This window comes from Phascolarctos cinereus, unplaced genomic scaffold (assembly GCF_003287225.1).
Source record: "Phascolarctos cinereus isolate Bilbo 61053 unplaced genomic scaffold, phaCin_HiC Scaffold_5;HRSCAF=322, whole genome shotgun sequence".
NCBI classification, from domain to species: Eukaryota; Metazoa; Chordata; class Mammalia; order Diprotodontia; family Phascolarctidae; genus Phascolarctos; species Phascolarctos cinereus.
The window spans coordinates 45,611,780-45,636,258 of NW_027555958.1; the positions used below are offsets into that span (position 1 = coordinate 45,611,780).

Sequence of the window (24,479 nt, forward strand, 5' to 3'; positions counted from 1 at the left end):
ACTCCAGGGCACGGTCGTTTTACCAGCTCCCAAAGAAGGCTGGTGATGCTTCTCAAGAAAAGAACACTCACCACTTACCTTCTCCTTCATCCTCAGGAGCTCGCCGTACAGATGGCTTAATGTGTAGTCCATATTTATTAATTAGGCTAGATCATAAAGGATTACCTGATCATTCTGTTGGTGGCTATTACTCTCATCCTTCTTTTTACTGAAACGGTTTAAATCATTACTGTTTTGGCCACTCCAGGTTTTGGAAGATGACGTGTCTAAGGAGGGAAGTCTGACTCCTTCCAAAACACTTCTATCTCTAATCTCACTCGATCTTCCTCACTTTGCTGCATTTTGCCCTACTGTTATTTGACTTTGCAAATGACCCCCTGAGCCACCTTGCCCCTTTCATCTCAATGAATCTGCAGAAGAACTCATACTACAACAACTATGGCTGTCACAGCCATATTCTAGCCCAGGGGTACCCTGTTCTAGCCCACCACCCAAGCACTAGCAAACAAGTTGTTGTATGGCTCAAATAAGCCTTCTTGTGGAAATGCTTTGACTCCACGCAGAGCTGTACAAGTGAAAGGTAGAAATAGGAATAGGCTTAGGGACCACACCTAGGATTTCCCTGGGATGAGGAAACTCTCTCTACCAACACAGATCGACACCTTCCCTGCAACTTATAGTCTCAAAGACGTGCTTGGAGCAATGGCGGCAGGGTGACTTGCCCAATTGGTCAATGTCGGGGGTAGGCCTTGACCCCAGCCTTCCTGACTCCAAACCAGCTCTCTACTCCCTATGCCCGTGTGCCTCAAGTGAGAAATATCATTGTTAAAATCAATAATCATTGGAAGAAAAGGATGATAGAAGAGCTTAGGTGACACTGTGGAATGGCAAAGATCACAAAAATGTCCTTCTCTACAATGCACTTTGTCCAGTTCGGACACAGGCTGACTCGCACACAGACCTCAGAAGCAGTTGCCTCTATTCCTCTCTTCATGTCTGCTCTTCACCCGGGGCTGAGGATGAGGCTCACACAGAGACAAAGGATACTCTCGCTTCCTGGGGCTGAAGTGGTCACACTCTTAATCATTCCCCAGAAGCCCGATGGTTTGTTGTTCACCTCTCCTTTCTGGAACAGGTTTCTCCGGGCCATGGCTATCCTGGAAAGAAAGAGAATTCAAAGCCCTAGAAAAGAAACAAGGACACGCCATAGTACCCAAGCCCAGGATCCTACAGAGAGGACTAGGTAGTTTCTTTTTTTGCCTCCTCCAAAGCAAAAGTAGCTTTGAGTCAGTTCAGGAAGAGATACAAACGGATTCAAACTTCCTGCTAATGGCTTAGTAGCATGTAGTTAGACAAACAAAATCACATCAACCATGAAAATTCACACTGTGACATCTGCCTACAGGTTTAAAAGAAATTAGAACAAGCACCTGAAATTTAGGAAGGTGGGACCAAGGAAATGGATATGTGGCATCTCCCTTCTACTGTCTTCTGGGTAAATTTTCATTGGAATCTGTGTCTATAAAGGAAATTCTGATTACTTTGGTCTGAGAAACAAGGGGCAGGAATAGTTAGATATAGCAGTGGAGAAACTATCTGCAAGATTGGCACAATAAGGGATCCCAGAAAGTACCAGCCATGTTAACTCATCCCAAATCATTATATTAATTCAGTAACAGCCTCAGGTCAGCATCTGGGTAGTATGTGAATGAAAGAAGACTTTGATCAATTGGCCAGAGTCCCAAGGTTTGGATTTTTCTGCCTCATTCTCTTTTACTGTGGGCTTTAGCATTTTAGGAAGCTGAAACTACTCAGGAAAAGGCAAATGACTTAAGCAGATCCCAAGTCTTGTGATGTAGGTGTCTGCCTTTCTGCTTTTAGATGTGGGTAGTCTTAGACAGGTATGTGACGGTGACTGAAGAGGAGGAAGGGGTCCTTACCCTATTCACACAGAGCCTCCAGTGACTTATGGTGCTGGGATAATAGGATAGGAGATAAAAAGGGAAAAGGTATAGAAATGCATGCCTATTTTCCTCCATCTCAATGACTGCAAAGTGCTCCCACCACTGCCTGGCTTCCAAATGGGGGAGGGGATGTCTATGAAAGCTGCTAACAGCTTCCAGCAGAAGCTTGCTGAATGTGCTGTTCACACTGGGGATGAGCTACATAATCCCATCCTAACTGTTCCCTTTCCTTTTGGTCTGTAATTTTCTACTAACTTACAAACCTATTCTGCTACTTCTGTGGTAGATAAAGCTGAGAAAAAAAATAGAGCTGAGTTAAGAGAGTTATATCCAACTCCACAGGATGGGGTAAGGGGGAAAAAAACCCAAATAAAAGATGCTAGCAATACGTGGTTTTAAAGCAATACGTCGAGAATGTTTGTTCTTAGTATCACAAATCTTCTTCTGACTGGGCCCATATTAGAGGCCCACCTCAAGCAGGGAGCTCTTGGATATGAGTAGAATTATGGCAAAAGCTGTAATCTGGGAAAAACAAAACACCTCAAAGAACGTAGAATGAGTTTTGCATTTAGCAAAGATTTGGACAGAAAATTCTGTAAAGATAATGTATGCTGGCAAAACTTGTAGTTTGGTTCAAATTTTCACTAATAAATCTATCTTCCCTGATCCCTACACATCTTTAAAAAAGAGAGACCAGAATGCCCCGGAGCAATCTTTAGTGACTTAATGACTAGGGTAAAGAAATCTGAAAAGACAAAGCTTGTCCATTAGTGATAGTAATTCATGCCTGATGCACACACAGAGGGCTCTATTTCCTCCTCTGAAATATGTGGGGCAAAAAGAAGAGGCTTCAGGGTAATACAAATTTTTAACCTTTAAAGTATATTGCTTTATATACAGTGCTTGCAATGTTGAAAAAATTAGTTTCTGGGAAGATGTCTGCACTGCCTGAATTTGCTTATCATATTAATCTAGGTTTTTACATCAAAAGCTATGTAGGAAACAATATCTGTGGAAAACACCAATCTGGGACAGTTTCGCTTGGCATTTCCTCATTACCACATAACTGTAATTTCAATACTGGATTAATGTGACCTTTCTGAAATAGAGGTTTTTAGGTTTATACATATTTGCTTTGACTGTAGAAATTATATTTAAGCCCATTTCACAACACAAGAACAAAGGCTTTACTTGCTACAGCAGCAGAACAAATAACCCAAATAATACCTCACATCAGACTCTCAGATGGAGACCAGAGAGACTTTGATCATGGACCCTGCATGAGTATCATTGTTTTTAGTAAAACAAGACTCTCCGACTCCTCCAAGTCCCCTCTTCTAAACAGTGTTCCAACTGAGAAGACATCCTGTGCCTTTCTGATCTTCCTCTTCCTCCTCCTCCTCCTCCTTCTCCCAATGGCTCATGCATGTGTTACATATGCTAGTCTAGTAAACGTGTTCCTCCTCTGGACGCCCTCTGCTGGCAAACCTGAGGGCGCTTTTCATCTCCTACTCCGCTCTGAGCAGTTACACTGTGCAAAGTGGTTTTCCAAGCTCTAATAAACAATCAAAGTATTTGATCCAATTCTAAAAGAATGGTATAGACTTGCCTCTAAAAATCAAGTCTTAAAAGCCCATGTTAAAGAGGTTAAGTTTGATCCTTGTAATGACGAGCTAACGTGTTTCACAAAGAAAAGAGCCTATCTCAAAATCCTGGCTAGCTACGAATGTTGTTTGTGGGTTAGAGATAACTAGGCTGGAGTCTGGATGGCTCGACCCAAACCCATTATCACTGCTCGTGATGAAATGACAAAAACTTATAAACACATCTTACTGATATGAGTCCTCAACAGTTATTGACTTGACTGTCCTCCATGCCCAGAATGTACAGCTTCCTGATCAGCTTTACTTTCTACATGGGACCTTTCCTGGATCCTGGCTTCTAGTGCATTCCTAGCATAAAATTATCTTGTATGCATTTTGCATATAGTTATACGTATAATGTCATTTCCTCTGAGATAATATAAGTTTTTAAAAAGCAGGGACTGTTTCAATTTTTGTCATTGTATCCCAGCAGCTAGCAAACAGTAGGTGCTTAATAAAAGCTTGCTGATTAGGTCGTATAGCTTACTAAGTATCAGAGACTGGATCTGAACTCAGGTCTTCGTGTTTCCAAAACCAACACTCTCTCCAACATGCTATGGAGCTTCTTTCATTGATGTTTAAAAATCTAGAACGGTGCTAGAGCCAGCTTAAAGCAGTTTGCAAGATCTGATAGTTAAATTTTGAGTGTGAGCATTTATAATTCAGAAACTGGCAACTGCTCTGAATCAGGGCTAGGTTTATTGCTTTACTGACTGTCTAAACTTAAGAAATTGATTGAAAAAATGTTAATAATGCAAATTAAACTTAAAAAAAGTATCATGCTTACATTTTTCCTCCTGGAAAGTTGGCTGTTAAAGACCAGCACATCCCTATTTATATATGATCGTTAATGGCTTTAGTGAAGGCAGAACATTTTAGGTTCTAAAAAAACATATTATAGTACATGGAAAACAGGATAAAATTATTTTATTTGGACATTTCCTGAGCAATCTTCCCAGTGAAATCGTGGTGACGTTAGCCATGGTATTTCCATATTTCAAGTTGTCATTTAGTTGGTGTGGACTCTCCACTAATACAACACCCCAAAGCAGGGGTTCTATTTTTTTTTTTAGGCAATTGGGGTTAAGTGACTTGTCCAGGGTCACACAGCTAGTAGGTGCTGAATGTTTGGTCTGAGGCCAGATTTGAACTCAGGTCCTCCTGACTTCACGGCTGGTGTTCTATCCACGGTACCACCTAGCTGCCCCCAAAGCAGGGGTTCTTAACCATTCTTTGTCTAGGAAGCCTATTCTCAGAAAAATGATCTTAAATGCATAAAATAAAATATATGAAATTATAAAGGAGGTGAATTATATTGAAATATAGTTATCAAAATAAGCTAGGCTAACTCTTGCAAAAGAGACATATGTCCATGATAGGACCCTTCCGGTTTGCTAAGACCTTCCAGAATTTTTGGTCCACTGGTATAGATGTTTAAGAACTCAGGGCCACCTCTCCACCAAAATGAAGTACTTACTATAAACAGAAATTCAGTGGAGAATAAGGTTTGACCACCATAAAATACTCTGCATGTATATAAATTTCTGTGAAATACTTTGTTTGAAATGTATATTTTCAAAGAGCTTTGATATTAGTCATCACAATAATGAACATTAGAATGTTTGAAGGATTTTTTAAGGCACCTAGAGAAAAGAAATGGAAAAGATTCACCCCTAGCATGGAAAAATATACCCTCCCATACTTCTAATCGACCAATGGAGGATGACAATAAGTGAAAATTGTTATTATTCTAAAGCAAAATTTTCAATCCATCAAGTGACTGCATTTTTCAAAATATTTTTGTGCCAGCTTAGATCCAAGATATCTTAGATAGAAGATGGCACTCAGGAATGGGCAAGATGAAAGTTCCTTGCTGACAGCAGTTCTTACAGTTAATACTGTCTAGGAAATGCCAAAGGAATGAAAATCATTGTGAATGTTCCAGAATCTGACCTTTTTTTTTTGCTGATGATCATGTCCATGGTTTGAAGCAGGCGGCGTTCCAGGGCGAGAATATCTGTGTCTGTCACATTCCTGCAATAAAATACACGTGCAAACTGTTTGTACTGTATTAGGCTCATAAGGGAGGTGTGGCCATCGCTGTCAGGTGTAATTAAAGTCATCCATCATCACCCAGTACAGTGAATTAATTCAAGCTCATGCCTTTCCCTCAAGAACTTTAAAACAGCCACATTAAATTAGAATAATTGTGCTTTCATTTCTTGGGATCCTGACTGAAGAACAGTACAGGGCGCTTAGCATCTTATCTCTTGTACATTCTTCCTTAGGTCTGGTCCAGTGACAGGCAGGATATATTGCCAAGGCATCTCCTTAACTTAGCACTGTCTCTTACTGTAACATGTACAGAGAGCCCTGGCGTGTGGGTAGATGTTGGGATTAGATCACGTTTCCACCTGTTAAGCTTCAACACCCAACATCTACTTTCTCTGCTTCTACTTTCTAACTGTCTAGTACTACTAGAAGTCATACACTCCTACTGAATGGGGTCACTATAAATGGATGCCTTCTAACTCAACTGGACCCTCCCTTTGTACAGTATTCTTCATTTCACTGACACTTAGGAAATTCACCAAAGGGACTCTTACAAAGCAGCATTCTGCTCAAATCTCTCACTCCAGCACCACCTTCTCTCTTTTTTTTAACCATTTTTAAAAAATTTATTTTTTAGTTTATTTAGTTTTTAGTTTAGTTTTCACTTCCACAAGATCTTGAGTACCAAATTTTCCCCCCATATCATCCCTCCCCCCACCCCAAGATGGCATGCATTCTGCATATCCCTTCCTCTAATCTGCCCTCTTCTATCTCCCCCTTCTCTTATCCCCTTCCCCTTCTATTTTCCTGTAGGGCAGGATAGATTTCTATACCCCATTGCCTGTATTTCTTATTTCCCAGTTGTATGTGGAAACAATTTTTTTTAACATGTGTTTTTAAAACTTTGGGTTCCAAATTTCTCCCTTCCCCTCTCCCCACCTACCCTCACCAAAAAGACAAGCAACTCAATATACATTATACATGTGTAGTCATGCAAAACACTTCCACAGTAGTCATGTTGTGAAAAACTAATTATATTTCCCTTCATCCTATCCCACCCCCCATTTATTCTATTCTCTCTTTTGACCCTGTCTCTCCTCAGAAGTGTTTGCTTCTGATTACCCCCTCCCCCAATCTGCCCTCCCCTCTGTCACCCCCCTGCTCTTTTGTCCCTCCCCCCATTTTCCTGTAGGGTAAGATAGATTTCCATACCCCACTGTGTATGTTATTCCCTTCTTAAGCCAAATCCTATGAGAATATGATTCACTCATTCCATTTCACCTTCCCATTTCCCCTCCACTGTAAAAGCCTTTTGTCTGTTTCATGTGAGATAATTTACCCCATTCTGCCTCTCCCTTTCTCCTTCTCCCAGTATAATCCTTTTTCACCCCTTAATTTTATTCTCCAGTCATCTTTGACTCACCCTGTGCCCTCTATCTATATATACATACATGCAATTTTTTTCCCTCCAACTACCCTAATACTGACAAAGGTGTCATGAGTTACAAATATCATCTTTCTGTGCAAGAATGTAAACAGTTCAGCCTTAATAAGTCTCTTATGATTTCTCTTTCCTGTTTACCTCTTCATGTTTTGCTTGAGTCTTATATTTGAAAGTCAAATTTTCTATTCAGCTCTGGTCTTTTCATCAAGAATGCTTGAAAGTCCCCTATTTCACTGAGCAATCATTTTCTTCTCCTGAAGGATTATACTCAGTTTTGCTGGGTAGGTGATTCTTGGTTGTCATCCTATCTCCTCTGCCCTCTGGAATATTGTATTCCATGCCCTGTGGTCCCTTAATGTAAAAGCTGCTAAATCTTGTGTTATCCTGATTGTGTTTCCACCATACTTGAATTGTTTCTTTCTGGCTGCTTGCAATATTTGCACCTTGACCTGGGAACTCTGGAATTTGGCTACAATATTCCTAGGAGTTTTCCTTTGGGGATCACTTTCAGGAGGTGATTGGTGGATTCTTTCAATTTCTATTTTGCCCCCTGGTTCTAAAATTTCAGGGCAGTTTTCCTTGATAATTTCTTGAAAGATGACGTCTAGGCTTTTTTTTTTCATCATGGCTTTCAGATAATCCAATAATTTTTAAATTCTCTCTCCTGGATCTATTTTCCAGGTCAGTTGTTTTTACAATGAGGTATTTCACATTGTCTTCTATTTTTCATTCTTTTGGATTTGTTTTACAGTGTCTTGATTTCTCATAAAGTCACTATCTTCCAATTGCTCCATTCTAATTTTTAAGGAAGCATTTTCTTCAGTAAGCTTTTGGACTTCCTTTTCCATTTGGCCAATTTTGCCTTTCAGGGCATTCTTCTCCTCATTGGCTCTTTGGACCTCTTTTGCTGTTAGGGTTAGGCTATTTTTTAAGGTGGTATTTTTTTTCTTTTTTTCTCTTTTCTTTTTGGTGAGGCAATCGGGGTTAAGTGACTTGCCCAAGATCACACAGCTAGTAAGTGTTAAGTGTCTGAGGCTGGATTTGAACTCAGGTCCTTCTGACTCCAAGGCCAGAGCTCTATTCACTGAGCCACCTAGCTGTCCCTAGATGTTACTTTCCTCAGATTTTTTTGGTTCTCCTTTAGCAAGCTATTGACTTGTTTTTCATGATTTTCTTGCATCACTCTCAATTTTTCCCTGACTTCTCTTATTTGCTTCTCAAAATCCTTTTTGAGATCTTCCGTGGCCTGGGACTGATTCATATTTTTCTGGGAGGCTTTGGATGTAGGAGCTTTGACTTTGTTGTCTTCTTCTGGTTGTATGTCTTGATTTTCTTTGTCACCAAGGTAAGATAACATAGTCTGACTCTTTTTGTGCTGCTTGCTCATGATTCCCAGCTAATTACTTGAGTTATAAACTCTTTGTTAAGGTAGGGGTCTGCTTCCAGTGTGGTGAATGTACTGTCCCAAGCTTCAGGGGTTTTGTGCAGCTGTTTTCAGAGATATTTCTACAGACCTGTAAATTTTCAGTTCAAGGGTGAGGTGTTTACACATTTCCTGGCCTGTGCTCTGGTCTATGAGTGACCACAAGCACTCTTTTCTGTCTTGGAACTGTGAGGAGGATTTTCTCTTCTCAGCCACTACAAGTTCCACCACACCAGCGCTCCTCCTCGTCCCAGGACCACCACCCAGAACTGTGACCCAGATCCAAGTGCGGGCACAGCAAGAGATTCCTGCCTCAGCACTGGCAAAGAGATCCCTGCAATCCTCCTCTGATCAGCCACTTGATTCCTCCCTCAGTTTGTAGGCTGGAAGCCCCGGGGGCTGAGCTCTGGGACCAGGGCAGGAATGACGCTTCTCTCTCTCACTGCAGACACAGACTTTTCCTACTGACCTTCTAAGTTGTCTTTAGCATTCGTGGGTTGAGAAGTCTGGAAACCACCAAAGCTGCCTACGATTCAAACCTTTGAGGCCTGCTCAAGTTGCATTGAGGCTTGCATGCCCACACCAAACCGCACTCCTCTCTCCGGTCGGCGTAATATACCTTTCTGATCAACCATCCAGGCTGTCTTGGGCTAGAAATGTGCTTCACTCTGTCTTTTTGTAGGTTCTGCTGCTTTAGAATTTGTTTAGAACAGTTTTTACAGGTATTTGGAGGGGTTTGGGGGAGAGCTCAAGCAAGTAACTGCTTTTACTCTGCCATCTTGGCTCTGCCCCCTCTGAAGTTTAACCTTCTCTTTCTGGAGATGATTCTGTCACCCAACCGACTGGAAAGATAGAGGCTAATCATGGTTTGTTCTTTTCTACTCTGTTCCTCGCCTCTAAAGTTCTCTTCATCCAATCCCATTTTCCTTCCTTCTGGTCTCACAGGATGATTCAGCCCTTCTTGCCAATGCTAAGACCTGCACCTATGTCCTTAGTCCCCTCCCCTTAATCTCTCAAACATCTCCCTCATTCATTTTTAATCTCTTCCTTTTGAATGACTCCTTCTCCTCTTGTTGTTGTTTAGTTATTCAGTCATGTCCGACTCTTCATGTCCCCATGGACCATAGCATGCCAGGCCTTTCTATCCTATGTTCATTTTTGCATGAAACGTTCCCTTGATATCTCTAATTTTCTTGAAGAGACCTCTTGTCTTCCCCATTCTATTGTTTTCTTCTATTTCTTTGCATTGCTCATTTAGAAAAACCTTATCTCTCCTCACTATTCTCTGGAAGTTTATATTCAGTTGGGTATGTCTTTCCCTTTCTCTTTTCCCTTCTGCTTTCCTTCTTTCCTCAGCTATTTGTGAAGCCTCATCAGACCGCCATTTTGCTTTCTTGCTCTTCTTTTTCTTTGGAATGCTTTTGTTGCTGCCTCCTATACAATATTGGAAACTTTTGTCCATGGTTCTTCAGGCACTCTATCTACCAGATCTAATCCCTTAAATCTATCCTTCACTTCCATTTCATATTCATAAGGTATGTTATTTAAGTCATACCAATATGGTCTGATGCTTTCCCTGCCTGTTTTTTTTTTTTTTTTGCAATAAGATGCTCATGATCTGAGCCACAGTTAGTTCCAGGTCTTGTTTAAATGACTGTATAGAGCTACTCCACCTTCAGTTGCAAAGTATATAATCAGTCTGATTTCTATATTGACCAGCTGGTGATATCCATGTGTAGAAGCACCTTCTGGGTTGTTGAAAAAGAGTGTTTGTGGTGACCAGTGAATTATCTTGACAAAACTCTGTTAGTCTCTGCCCTGCTTGACTTGGCCTTGGAGTACCAAGTCCAGACTTGTGTGTTATCCCAATTATGTAGAGGGCCGGCTTTGGGGAGTTGGAGGGCTTAGGCCAGCCCGGGTCTTACCTGCAGCTTGTACTAAGCCTGACAGCTGTGAAACTCAGGATGTCGGCTCACCACCCCCCCTGTTCCGTCTCTTGAGAACAGGATGCAGGAAGGGAGGAAAGGGATGGGGTACAGGACAGGACGCAGGAAAGCATGTAACAGACAAGGTACGAGGAAGTAAGGAAATCACTTAATTAGATTTGCACTTTTCATGAATAACAATGTTGCTGTTGCTTGATCCAGTACTCTATAAGCCTGAGCCCTCAGATCAACAAACAGAGTTTGTTCTTCACTGCTCTCACCTGGCCCGTGATTCTTTCTCTCTTCACACTCTGCCGGCATCAGACCACAGCCGGGGACACAGGCGCTCCCGGCACAATTATTTTTTGATTTCCTACTTTAGCATTCCACTCCCCTATGACGAATGTAATCTTTTTTTTTTTTTTGATGTTATTTTTAGAAGATGTTGAAGGTCTTCATAGAACTGATCTACTTTGGCCTTTCTGGTATCAGCGGTTGGAGCACAGACTTGTATTACTGTGATGTTGAATGATTTGCCTTGGACTTGGACAGGTATCATGTTGTCATTTTTGAGATTATGCCCCAGTACTGCTTTTCTTTCCCTCTAAGGGCTACTCCATTTCTTCTAAGGGATTCTTGCCCACTGAAGTATATGTAGTGATTACCTGAACTAAATTCACCCATTCTCATCCACTTAAGTTCACCGACACCAAAGACGTCAATGTTTAATCTTTCCATCCTCTGTTTGACCATATCCAGCTTACCTTGGTTCACATAACTTCTATTCCAGTTCCCATACAATACTGTTCTTTACAGCATTGGACTTTCCTTTCATCACCAGACACATCCTCAGCTAAGCTTCCTTTCAGCTCTGGTCCAGCTGCTTCATTAGCACTGGAGCTATTTGTAGTTGTGCTCTGCTCTTTCCCAGTAGCATGTTGGACACCTTCCAACCTGAGGGGCTTATCTTCTGGGGTCATCTCAATGTTGTTATCCTCTTAATGTTGCCCATGGGCTTTTCTTAGCAAGATACCGGAGTGGTTTGCCATCGCCTTCTCCAGTGGATCACCTTTTGTCAGAACTCTCTACTATGACCTGTCCATCTTGGGTAATCTTGCATGGCATAGCTCAGTTTCATTGAGCTCCACAAGCCCTTCTACCACTTCTCCATTACCTACAAACTAATTCTGAGTTCCCTTATCAAAACAAACAAAAAAGCCTTCCCTTGACTCTTTAAACCACTATCTTCTTTCCATTCTCCTTCACTTTGAAATTTCTAGAAAGAAGTTTGCCATTTGCTGCCTCTGCTTCTTCACTCTTCTGTAATCTCCCAACCTATGGAGAGTGCTCATTCCAAGGTCACTCATAATCTCCTTCCTTATCTCCAAAACCAGCGGCCTTTTAGCACTTATAGTTTGTTCTCCGTACAGAGTTGACTGCCCTCTTCTTAATGATCTTCTCTCTTGGACTCATTGACCCTGCATTTCCCTAGTTCTCCTTGAGGCCTCCTTAATCTTTCTTCTTTTTACTCCTTCCACCAAAATTAAGGGTCCCCCTGCCCCCAGACTTTTTCTTTGGTTTCCCCTTATTCCTCCACTCTCTCCTGCTTGGCAATCTCCTCCACTCCCATGGTTTTGATTATCATCACCTGTAGAGAGATGACTCTCAAATGTATATCTTTACCTCTGAAATCTGCCTGGCACTCCAGTCCTGAATTTATAACTGCCTCTTGGAGAATTCCGCCTCGATGTGTCAAACTCAGTAGGTCCAAAGCTGAACTTATCATCTTTCTCCCTAAACCTGTCCTCTTATTATTCTTCTAGTTTCCTAGACTTGAAAGCTCAGTCGTCTTGTACTCATTCCTTTATTTCATCCTACACGTACAACTAGTTGCCAGTCACTTCTGAGATAGCTGTCACATCCCTATAGTACTTTCTATTTCTGTTTCCACGGGAACCACCTTAGTTCTGGGGCTCCTCACTTCTGTCCAGACGACTCTAATGTCCATCTACCTCTAATTTCTTCCTTCTCCAATCCATTTTCCCCACAGCTGCAGAATGTTTCTAATCACCGTTCCTAATTCATAGGTCTAGTAATGTCACCCCTGCCTACCAAATCAAACACACGCTCAAGTTTTGGCCTTCAAGTTGCTCCACGTCTAGCTATCTCTTCGGGTTGATCTCATACTTCACACACTAAGGACAAAATAGACTATTTGCTCTTCCTTGATCTCACCTTGTTCTCCAAGAAACTGATGCTCAGAGAACCTTTGGGACTTATCATGATCACATGATTAGTAAACTTTAAGGGTGGCATTTGAACCCAGGTGTCTCCCAACTCCAACTCCAGTGTTCTTTCCACTATACCAAGTGGCATAGTGAATAAAGTGTTGTATTTGATGCCAGGAAGACATGAGTTCAAATACTGCCTCAGTATCCTTATCTGTAAAATAGGGATAATAAAAGCACCTACCTCAAGGGGGTTGTTGTAAGGATCAATTAAGATAATATAGTCAAAGCACTTTGCAAACTTTAAAGTTTTATATGAGTACTAGGTATTATTATTATCACATTGCCTTTGCTGTCTTCAATGATCAAGCAATAAGCATTTATTAAGCGCTTTTATATATCAGGTAATATAACTTTTCATATTCTGAACGCTTTAAGATGTATGAGGGGCCTTCCTCACAAGAACCCTTTGAGGTAGGTAGTGAAAGTATAATTACCCCCATTTTCAAGACAAGAAAATTGAGGTTCTAAGAAATTAAATGTTATTCAAGTGATCACAAAGCAAGTAAATGGCTGAGGAGGCCTTTAAACTCGAGTCTCCCACCTCATAATGAATGGAATGGTTCTCTAAAATATGGCTTCAGGAGCCTAGTGATGAATGCAAAGTGAAAGTGACAAACAAGGCTGCATCACCCTGGTATGCAAGAAGACGATCAAAGGTTCACTGCCTGGAGCAGATAAACAGAGGAGAAGGAAAGAAGGCAGAACTAACAAACTCTTAGGGCCTTCTGTTATCTCAGTCTAAGGGGCCCCTAAAAAGAACCTTTAGACTGGGTAATGGGAAGAGTCAAACCTGGGCCTGGTCTTGAGGCACAAGCCGCATCTCCTTTTTTTGTATATCAGAGGAATGCTGTATTTATAATTCACCCAGATCTTAGTAACATGTTTGACAAGGTCTAGCCTACTATTCTTCTGGACAAGATGCAAAGGTATGAGGCATATGTTAGCACAGAACAGGAGTTTTAACTCTCTTTTTGTGCCATGGACTCCTTCGGCAATTCGGTAAAGCCTATGGACCCCTTCTCAGCATAATGTGTTTCCTACAGTCATAACGAAGGAAATAATAAATTTTAGTCAGTGGTTAGTGAAAATGAAGATGTCATTTTTTTTCCCTTTCAAGTTCACAGACTCCCTAAATTCCATCCATGAGAATGTTTGGGCCCCAAGCTAAGACCCCCTAAGTTAGATGAGTTCACAATAGCTGGTCAAATAGCTGGGTCCAGAGAGTAGTCATTAATGGTTTGATGGTATCTTGAAAGGAGGTCACCTTCTAGTAGAGTGAACCAGGAATCTTCCTTGGTCCTGTGTTACTGAAAATCTTTATCACTGACTCAGATAAATGCCTAAATGGCATGCTTATTGAATTTGCAGATAAGACGAAGACAAGAGGGATAGCTGAATGAAAGTCAGAATCCAAAATGCTATTAGGAGAGGCTAGAACACTGGGTTCAACCTAATATAATGAAATTGAATAAGGATGAGTGGAAAACTTTAAAGCTGCATTCAAAAAATCAATTTCCCAAGCAGAGCATAGGGAACATATGGCTGAAAAGTGGTTTGCCTGACAAAGATCTGAGGGTTTCAGTGGACTTGAAGCTCATTATCAGTCAATAATATGATACCAACCCAAGCAAGCGAATGCAACCTCAGGCTGCATTCACAGAGGTAAGAGCTCAGAACGAGGGAAGTGACAGTCTTTCTCTTTACTCCGTCCTAGTCTGGCTCTAGCTGGAGTTCTGTGTTTAGTTCTGGGCAACGCATCTTAGGAAAGAAGTTGATCAGCAGAAGAACATCCGGATGAGGGAAGCCAGAAAGGCGAAGAGCTTCAAAGTCAGGCCGCAGAATCTATTAATGGAGCTTGGGGGTGTTTTAGTCTTGAAAAGACTTAACGGAGACATAACTAAAACCTCCACATATTTGAAGGACTGTCCCATGGACGTGGAATTAGATTTGTTCTGACTGATCCTAGAAAACAGAAACAGCAACAGGCAGCCAAATACAGATTTTAGCTCCACAAATTTCCTAACAATTGGAAATGCCCCAATGCTTACTGGCCTGTCTCTGGGTAGGGCTGGCTCTTCCTCACTAGAGTGTTTAAGTGAAAGTCAGCTGACCCCTCATCAGGGATGTGGTAGAACAGATTCCATGGGCTGCCTCAGGAGACAGGGAGCTCCCTATCGCCAGAGACTGGCTTATCACATGCCATCAGTGTTGCAGAAGGCAATTCCTGTTTATGCAGGGGTTGGAACAGATGATCTCCTAGGCCTCTTCTAGCTCTGTGAATCCCACCTTCCACAAAAAACCTTTCCTCTGTGGATTATCTTTGATTTTTATGTCTTGTTTGTACACAGTTATTTGCATGTTGTTTCCTCCTTTAGATTGGGAGCTCCTCGTGGGAAGAGACCTTTGCCTTTTGCTTTTGTCTTTCTTTGGATAACCAGCCTTTAGTCTAGGGCCTGGTGCACAGTATGTGTTTAATAAATGAATAGTGACTATGTACATGTTTAACAGATCCCCTACTAGATGGTAAGCTCCTTAAAAACAGGGACTCTGTCCTGTGTCATCTTTGGATCCCTCCTGGGAGTAAGCGCTTAATAAATGCTTGCTTAATTGAATTGTTGCTCAAATTGACGTGCTTTGTTTTGAAAGTCATGTCCTGAAATGAATTATTTTCCATTTTGAAAAAAAAAAGGGTAGATTAGCCTCATGGACAAGCCAATATGAATGAAAAGAAGGATTGGATGCAGAATATTTAAGCTCTGTTGATGGTGGTGTGAGGACAGACAGCCGTGTAGAGGATACATGAACTTCTGAAAGTGGCAGAAAAGGGTGAAAAAGAACAAAAACCGAGTTACCTGAGAAAGTAGGACATGTAGGTGTATGGACAGTTAACAGCTCCAAATCCAGAGAGCAGGGCCATGAGGGTAACCCCAATCACACCCACCCGACTGATAAGTTGTTCGATGGACAAGATCCCTGAAAAAATGAAGTCATATTAGTGACATAGCAACTGACTTCCCTTTTACTGTAAATGGAAAAATTCACCTAGGATTCTTAAATGTCAACACATGACATTTATATAGCCCATGAAGGTGTGCAATGCACTTTAAGTTGATGAGCTGATTTGACTCTCACAATAACCCTGTAAGGTAGGTAGTGCAGGCATTACTCTCCTCATTTTTCAGATAAGGAAACTGAGGCTCACTGAGTTATGTAACTTGCCCAAGGTCACACAGCTGGTAAATATCAGAGGCAGGGTCCAAACTCAGGCTTCTCTGGACTCTAAGACCAGGGCTCTTTCCATTACACCACAGTCAACTCAGAATGCCTACTCTCAATTACCTGTGTGTAAGGTATTTGCCATTAATTTTTCATCTGTCTGGTTTCTCTGTTCAATGAGCTTTAAGATTATTTCTTTTCACTATTAACTGGTATTCTGGGAATGCCAATTATTTTTTAAAAATCTTAGTAGAAAAAATTGTAAAAAATTGTGAAGATAAATCGGTTGCAGAAAACAATCATATCCAATATTTAGTCTCCAAAGCCAAATAATTTTTGGACTATCTGGTGTTACAATCTCTTGCTCTCCATATGTATGCATATAAACGTATATATCCATATATTTACACGTATATATTTTACTTGACTCTATTATGTGGTTTATCAAACATAGTTCTAATATCTTCATTTTTATCTTAAATTACTCTAGAAGACAGCCTTATTGACTGATTCATATTCTTCAGCACACACACATACAAATACAAATACACACGCACACACACAGTTCTTGATTCAAGGTTCTGTCCAGTATTCATTTTTGTATTTGGATAAAGGGTCAAAAGATAAGGAAAGGCTATTTTCAAAAGAGGAAACACAAACTGTTGTTAGTAATCAATTAAAAGTGATCAATTTCACTGATAACATAAAAGATACAAACTCAAAGACTGAAGTACCACTCATCAAATTGGCAAAAAAAATTAAAAGCAACAAAAAAAATTAAAATGCTGGCGGGGTTGTGGGGAAACGGGTACATTCATTTATTATAGGAAGAATTGCATAATGAAATCTTTTTTGGACAGCAATCTTGCAGCATGCAGTAAAAGTGACAAAAACAATCATACCCTTTGACTCAATTCCATTGTTGGGAATATACCCTAAAAGTATTATCAAAAACAAAAACAAAAAAGGACTAGCTATTAAATATTTTCATTGCAGAATTATTTGTAATTGCAAAAATTGAAAGCAACCTCAACATTAAATATTAGGGGAACAGTTAAATAAAAGAACAGCAAGTATGAGAAATATAAAAAAATAGGGAAGGACCTTTTCGAAAAGTGAAAAACAAAACCAAACTAGAAGTACAGAATACATCTTATGACCACATAAGAGGAAAAATGAATAGGAACTAATGGACAAAAAAATACTGAGATGTATATGGAATAACTAAAAAGTTGTTATATCATAGGTTGAAATTTCATTTATTTAAAAGATATTCAATCCATTAGAAAACAGTAATGGACTTAGGGTACAGAATGAGACATATATTTTTGTATTCAGCCATTGAAAGAATTTGTTTTGCTTGATTATGCATATTTGCAACAAGAAATTTGCTTTTCGTTTTTTCAGGAGGTGGAGGATAGGAGAGAGAGAAAATAGGTTTCTGTTTATTGTTTTTTTTTTAAAGAGGGGGGAGTGCTACTGATATGAAATGTGTGTACTCTCAGATGAAGTCTTTTTTGTTTTACTTCACAAGAGACATCTCAGGAAGTAGAAGCAATCTGTAAATGTTTGAAATCTAAAAACAAAACACATCTTTAAAACTTAAATGAAAAAAGGAAAAAAATTAATGTGAATTGCAAAAAAAGTTTAATTGGTTCAAGTTTAATATTGTTGATGATAAACAGTTTTTATAAAATGAAGCTGACACCACAGAAGAAGCAGTGATTTCTGGGAAGCATTTTTTTTTAATCCATGGGTAGTAATGTTTATACCTTTCTCAACACAGACTGAGATAGTATTATAATTTCTATGGTAATAGCTAATAGTTCAGTCCCGGAACCAGCATTTTTATATCATCTAGGGGGCAAAGTGTTAACTTAGTCCTAAAACAGGAGGTCTTAACTGAGTTCAGTGCTGGGATGCAGGATAAGAAAAATGTTAGAGAAATTGCCTTTCTCTGGGGGGAAAAAAAAACCCCAACTGGAAAAAGGAAGTAGTTGCCTAAAACAAAACAACTCACCATGTTTTGGGCTGAGTATGGGAAACGGATCTCCTAATTTCCAGAAGAAATACATGAAGGTCAACCACAGGCCACAGGAAAAAAGCAGTCGTTGTCTATGCACTGAGATAAAGGAAGTGGGTTGGGGTTGGGGGGGGAAGCAGGCACAAACAAGATACACAAAAGTTAGGAGCTTGCTCTACTTAGAAACCCAGAACAAACCAATGACCTTTCCTCTCCCATCCACATAAGTCTGCTATTCAAGCAGGACAATCTACTTTTTCACGGAAGACTCCTTACCAATATTTGAGAGTATATGGGAAAAAAAAGAGAAAGGAAATTTGGGTGAAACAAAGGATAGGATCGCACTTAGGGAGAGATAGAAATAGTGCTGGAAGATGGAAGGATGTGATACAACACACCAAATTCATTTACTTCAAGATTCATTGAGCACTTACGAGGTGTAAGGTACTGTACTAGGCACCCTCCCTTACTCTCCCACCCAGCAAAAACAAGGGAGGCAACGGTTCTGGAAAGCAAGGAAGAAAAACACAGTTCTCAGATGGCCTCGGTCCCCAAACATGCTTGTCCCAATCCGCACCTTTGGGGGCTCAAACACTCACAGAGTCTGATGTTGCTCACGATGAAATAACCGATGTAGAAAGGCACCATAAAAACGAGGATCAGCAGAATTACACACAGATTCAATTTCCAGTGAAAATACCGGGAACTGAAATGAAATTTGGAAAGGGTCACTGCGAGGATTACACATTCTAATTTCTCCCCACAATTCACTGCCTCCTACCTCTGGCTTAATGACAGTCAAACTCAACAGCTGGCAGACTGCCAGGAAGCAGCTCTACCTGCTTGGCTTGGTTAACAATAATCATGTATTTTTTAACATCTGATACTCCTAAAAACATCAATTAGTTGTTTGGGACACTACTGCTTTGGCTAAATTGCCACAACTTTAAATATCAAAGGCAATCTCTGCTATGTAAGGTCGGATGACCTTAACCTTTATCACTAGGAGTTCCATCCCAATATATGAATGAAAAGAGAATCAATCATATATACCATAAAGATTTAGAATGTTTTCACAGTTTTTATCTCTTAATACAGCTAGACATTTGAGATGCATTTACATCACTATCCTCATTGCCCCACGAGGGAGACTGAGATGATTTTTCTGAAAGGGAGCACTTGTTCAATGATAAAAATTTCTGTACCACAGAAAGAATGTAACACTGGACTCTCCATGAAACTGGTGCACACAACTTACCTACTATTCAGCACTCCCAAGATTTCGAAGATGATGAGCTCAAACATGGTACAGGAGAAGGCAAAGGTCACAGAAAAGATCACTTGTACAACATACTGGCGCACCTATCAGGGAAGGCAAGGGACTATGGTCAGCTCCAGCTAAAAGACGGCCAAAGGAAAGGCCTCCTCAGCCCACGTGCACCAGAAGCCCTCCCATCACGGGAATAGGATGGCACTCACATCTTACTATGAGTTTGAAAGAATAAATGGGAATAGGCAAGAAAGTCTTGATCTGATTATTATTACTTAATTTGCATTACATTTGTAGGGCAGGTTACTATGCAACTCCTTGTGGATGGAGAATTTAAAGCTATCAGGAATTCAGGAAATATCAGAATATCAGGGAATCCCCATTTTGGACACATGCAAGCAAAGAAGATATCTAGTTAATATAGGAAGCGTCTCCTTATCCACCCTAAGACTGGGGAGACCACGGGTAAGTTCCAAGACTTTTCCAAAGCAGTTTGGGTTGTTATTTGAAAGACCAAAGACTTTTTGTTCTAATATCTCAAGGTAAGTCAATTTTTTGTATGGAGCCAGGATAGGACTCAGATAGTATGTAGCATATTGCTGAAAGAAAAGAAATCAATGGAGAAAAGACCATCTCAACATGTCTAAACTTGAACCCAAGATACTAAGCCAGAACCAGACTGAGAGCAAAACAAACAAAACCAACCTCTACTGCAGAGACTGTGAACCTGTTTTTAAAAATATTATGATAACCTCATTACAATATAATTGTTTTCTTTTGTAGCAGTACGTATTTTGTTTCATAAATTGAAAAACGTTATTCTGAGAAGGGGTCTAAAGGCTTCCCCGGACCATCAGAGGGGTCGATGACACATAAAATGGTTAAGAACATCTGCCCTGGCATACAACATTGAGTGGAGCCAGGTGGCCTGGTAATTAACTGGAAGGCCAGGTCAGTAAATGAGAAGCTGTAATTATAAGGCTGCATTACGCTAATGATTCTTTCTTGTGTCACATTTTGGTTAAGAAATATGATCATGAGATCACTTTCCTACTCCCTGGCTTCTGAGCAATTCACAACTTGTATTCCTTCTCTCTTGCCAGTGGAATCGTTCGAGATTTGAGTCACATAGGCTACACTGGCCTTAAAGTCATATTATTTAAAATGGATGTGTAAGTAATAAAATACCACTTGTAGTCTTAAGGTGAGATGTCTGCACTAACATTGACATTTTTATTGTTCTACTCTAAAGCTGTTTCAGATTCAAATCCTGGCAGGAAAATGGATCCCTTCTTACCTCATAGTCCTTGAACAGCTGTCGCATGAAGAACAACCATCCGAAGCCAAAGAAGAGCACCTGCAGACGGGAAAAAAGATCAAGGCCAGCATGAGGAGCTGCTGAAAGTGACTGGGGCCAGATGCATCGGGTCTTAGGCAGAAGACCTTACTAGCACACTCTATGTTCAAGGGTCTGATGTTTACATGGCTGAAATAATGAAACCTTTTCATAGACAGGAGGTTCACGACATCCCCTGGATTTTGCCACCTACACATGGCATAATGAAAACTCACAGCAGAGTGAGAAGAGGTTCAAATGGCTCTGAACTTTAGAAATTGCACTCTTCCTGGGAAGGGGTTCTTAGTCTTTTTGTCTCATGGATTCCTCTGGCAGCCTGGTGAAGCCCATGGACCCTTTCTCAGGATAAATTTTTAAATGTTTAAAATATATAAGATCACAAAGAAAACCAATTATATTGAAATGCAGTTTATATATATGTATATGTGTACACATATACATATACACACATACATATACATATATTTGTGCACATATACATACATACATATATATATATATATATATATATATATATTTAAAGTTCATACACTCCAGGTTAAGAACTGTTCTAGGGCACGTGTTATTATATTTTATTTTTAGGCTAAAACAGAATCATGCAGTTAGTTTTATAATAATATGGTAATAAAGGAGTCAGTGAAACTTGTATTCACCAGAAACTTCCTATAGATGGGAACAGAAACTTTAAAAGACTCTTAATTCAATCCAATTCAAAAAAATCACTTAATCAGCACCTACTTTGTGTTAGACGCTGGGTATGGTGGACGATTTCAAACATATATGGTTCCTACTTTTATGAAACCTTGTAGGTTTGGTTGGGAGTATTAAACATATACAAATAACTAATGCAAAATAATACATAAGAGAGAAGACAACAAAGTCATCAGTGAGCAAGGGATGCACTGGGGAAAACTCAGGAAGGAGATAACATCTGAGTTGAAAGAAGGAATGAACAATTAAAAAAAGCGTAGTAAATGCTCACTATGTGCTAAGTTGGGGATACAAATACAAAAGCAAACACAGTCCCTGACCTCAAGGAACTTCTATTCTAAAAGGAGGAGATAATACAGATGGGGGATTGATGGCCAGGCACATTAGAAACTTATAGGGGATAGTGTGTGAGGTCACAGAGGAAGAGCTTGACACATCCTTTTCAGGGACAATGACAGAGTTGATGATTCCAGTCCTGAAGAGAAGGGATAGGAGGAATCCATGGCATTTGGTGCCATTGTTAAGAAGATGGCTGGGACACAGGGAGGGAAAGAAGTGAAAGACGTTGGGCCTTATAGGAGGGGTACAAACTCAACAGGGTTGGGAAGGCATTCTGGGTAGAGGGGGAAATGTAAGCAAAGGCCAGGAGACCAGGTGTGTATGGGGAACTGTACAGGTAAGGCAGGAAAGGTCCTGATACTGGAGGACCTGAACACTATGGGAAGGAATTAGATCATTATTCAATAGGGCCAGCGATTCTAAAAGTGTGGTCTGCCAACGCCTGAGTAAGAGCCTTTCAAGGAGTCTACTACGTTTACAATTATAAATACTAAGATATTATTTGCATAGTCATATATTCCTCCCTTTTCCAAATACAGATCTCAGTGAAGCTGAATTTTCTTCATAGATATTGACCAAAACAATGTATCGCAACAAATTGAACGTATAAGTAGATATGAAAATCAGGTTATCTTCTATTATGCCAGACATTAAAGGGATTTGTAAAAAAATGTAAAACAATATCACTTTCTCACTTAATTTTTTGGGAAAATAATTTTTTAATAAAAAACATTTATATCAACATATAGTGAATTGTTGCTATTATAAATGAATTAATATCTAAAAGCTATCAGTGATTTTTTTCATAAAATGTTATTTATACTAACGTAATAAGTTTATTTTTAGATGAATAAATAAATGCTTAAAATTACGTTTTAATTTCTAAGACTATAAATATCAGTAGATATAACCCACATAAACAAAAACTCTTTAGGCCTTCAATAATTTTTAAGACTACACAAATCCCGGTGATGGGGTGCTTGGGTGCTTGTACTTGGACCCCAATTTCTCCCTAGCCTCAGAAACACTGTCTCTGGCAGTTTCTCCCCAGCCCAAAGACACTGTGCCTAGCAATTACTCATGAGTGGGCCTCAGCAAGACCTTTATCTCTCTCCCTGATGAAGTTACAAACAGCACCTGAAGGAATTATTAGTTTGAACTGGCTTTGCACTGGGTCATAAAGATATTCTTACCCACTGGACTATCTATACTACCGCCCTACCTCATTATCTACATCCTGGACTCCTCATTATCTGTATTCGAGACTTAAGACATACGTATACTCCCTACATCTATCTTGTCAAAGAAGACATTGACTGGTGGCAGACTGGACAACTCTCAGTTACCCCTTACCGCTACTTAACTTAGTGAGGTAGCAGACCTAAAACCACACCTCCACCTGGCCCCCCTTGTGGACTTTTCCTAGTGAACTCTGGGTAAAACGCCTTCGCAGTAGGTACAAGAAGTGCATGTTTCTTTAAGAACTGACCACTCCTTAACCACTCCCTAATCCCACCCTGAATCACTTAGTTAGCATATTTGGCACATGTTTTATTGTATTTTATCCTACATAAACTTTAACTGTACCCCTCTAAGGTTGCAGGTTCCTCAAGAATCCTTGCCCGCTGAAAAGCGTAACAATAAACTTTTTGCCAACTTGACTTAAAGAATGCTTGAGTCTGTGAATTCATTCCAGATGACCCATCGTGTACTCTAGTCTTTGAGGGGCCACAACACTGGGACCAAAGAGTTTGAGAACCACCATGGTGTACAAGTCTCTCATAGCCCAGAACTTCATCTTTAGCCATTTATAACAAAACCTTTGTTTGAATATCTTAGTGAGGAGGAAGCTTCCTCCTGAGGCAGTTCGCTCCTCTTTTAAATACAGTAGATTGAATCCCTAGGAAGCCTTTTCTTATAGGAGGCCCACATTCACTTCTCAGTTCTGCCTTCTTATGCCAAGCAGAGCTGTCTAAAGACTCTTCCACATGATGGCCTTTCAAATACTTGTTATGGTCCAATATGACCAGGATCTGTGCACAAGGAAGGTAAGTCTGGCTATGTGTCACGAATGGATCAGACTGTGGAAACAGTGAAGGCAGGAAGACCATAGGAGGCTGCTCTGGCAATAACGTGAGGTGCCAGCATGGCGGCGGTGGGAACCAAAAGGAGCCAGAGGGGAGAGATACTAAGGGAGAATCAATCCGATTTTGGAACTCTATGAATCCAAGGTGGGAGAAGAGGGAGGAGACAAGGATAGTAGGTTAGGAGAATGGCAGTGAAATGAGCTGAAATAGCAGGAGGAACAAGTTTTGGGGGAAAAGAAAAAACTTGGCTTTGGACATACTGAGTATAAATAGCCAGCTGGACAATATGATGAACATTCAGCCTGCAGGTAGTTAAGAGGATTAAGTCCCAAGAGCTCAGCAAGGAGGTCAAGGGTGAGGAAGTTGAGCCATTTGCATGGAGGTCATAGGCAGAGTAGGAGGAATGAATAAGAAATGCCGAGGAGAGAGTATCTTGACAGAAAAGGGTTGAAGGAGGGAAAAAACCAAAACCTTGGGAAACATTCACCTTCAGAAGTCACAAAGAGAAAAACAGGCTTGTGAAGGAGAATGAGAATTGGCAGTTAAAGAGGTAAGAGGTAAATCAGTGGAGTGTGTACTTTGGAAACTAAGGGTCAAGGAAAATAAAGACTGAAAAAAATCAGCTTTGGATTTGGCAGTTAGGAGGTCACCGGGCTCTTTATTAAAGACTCTGAAATGATGTCTCTCAATGGTAATGGCTCTTAAACTTTGCTAAGACCACTTTGCTGGGGCAG

At 40.3% G+C, this 24,479-nt stretch overlaps 1 protein-coding gene across 1 annotated transcript in view; it reads right to left on the reverse strand.

Annotated features, from left to right (window-relative positions):
- Nucleotides 1-24,479, reverse strand: part of GPR89A (G protein-coupled receptor 89A) — a 41,907-nt gene that overhangs the window by 14,158 nt on the left and 3,270 nt on the right. Inside the window, exons 2-8 of the mRNA XM_021003615.2 lie at nucleotides 20,549-20,608; nucleotides 19,240-19,343; nucleotides 18,581-18,687; nucleotides 17,979-18,080; nucleotides 15,595-15,715; nucleotides 5,561-5,641; nucleotides 1,048-1,157 (exon numbers count right to left, since the gene is read on the reverse strand). Of these exons, the coding sequence (XP_020859274.1) occupies nucleotides 1,048-1,157; nucleotides 5,561-5,641; nucleotides 15,595-15,715; nucleotides 17,979-18,080; nucleotides 18,581-18,687; nucleotides 19,240-19,343; nucleotides 20,549-20,608 (685 nt within the window). The remainder of the gene's footprint in view (nucleotides 1-1,047; nucleotides 1,158-5,560; nucleotides 5,642-15,594; nucleotides 15,716-17,978; nucleotides 18,081-18,580; nucleotides 18,688-19,239; nucleotides 19,344-20,548; nucleotides 20,609-24,479) is intronic.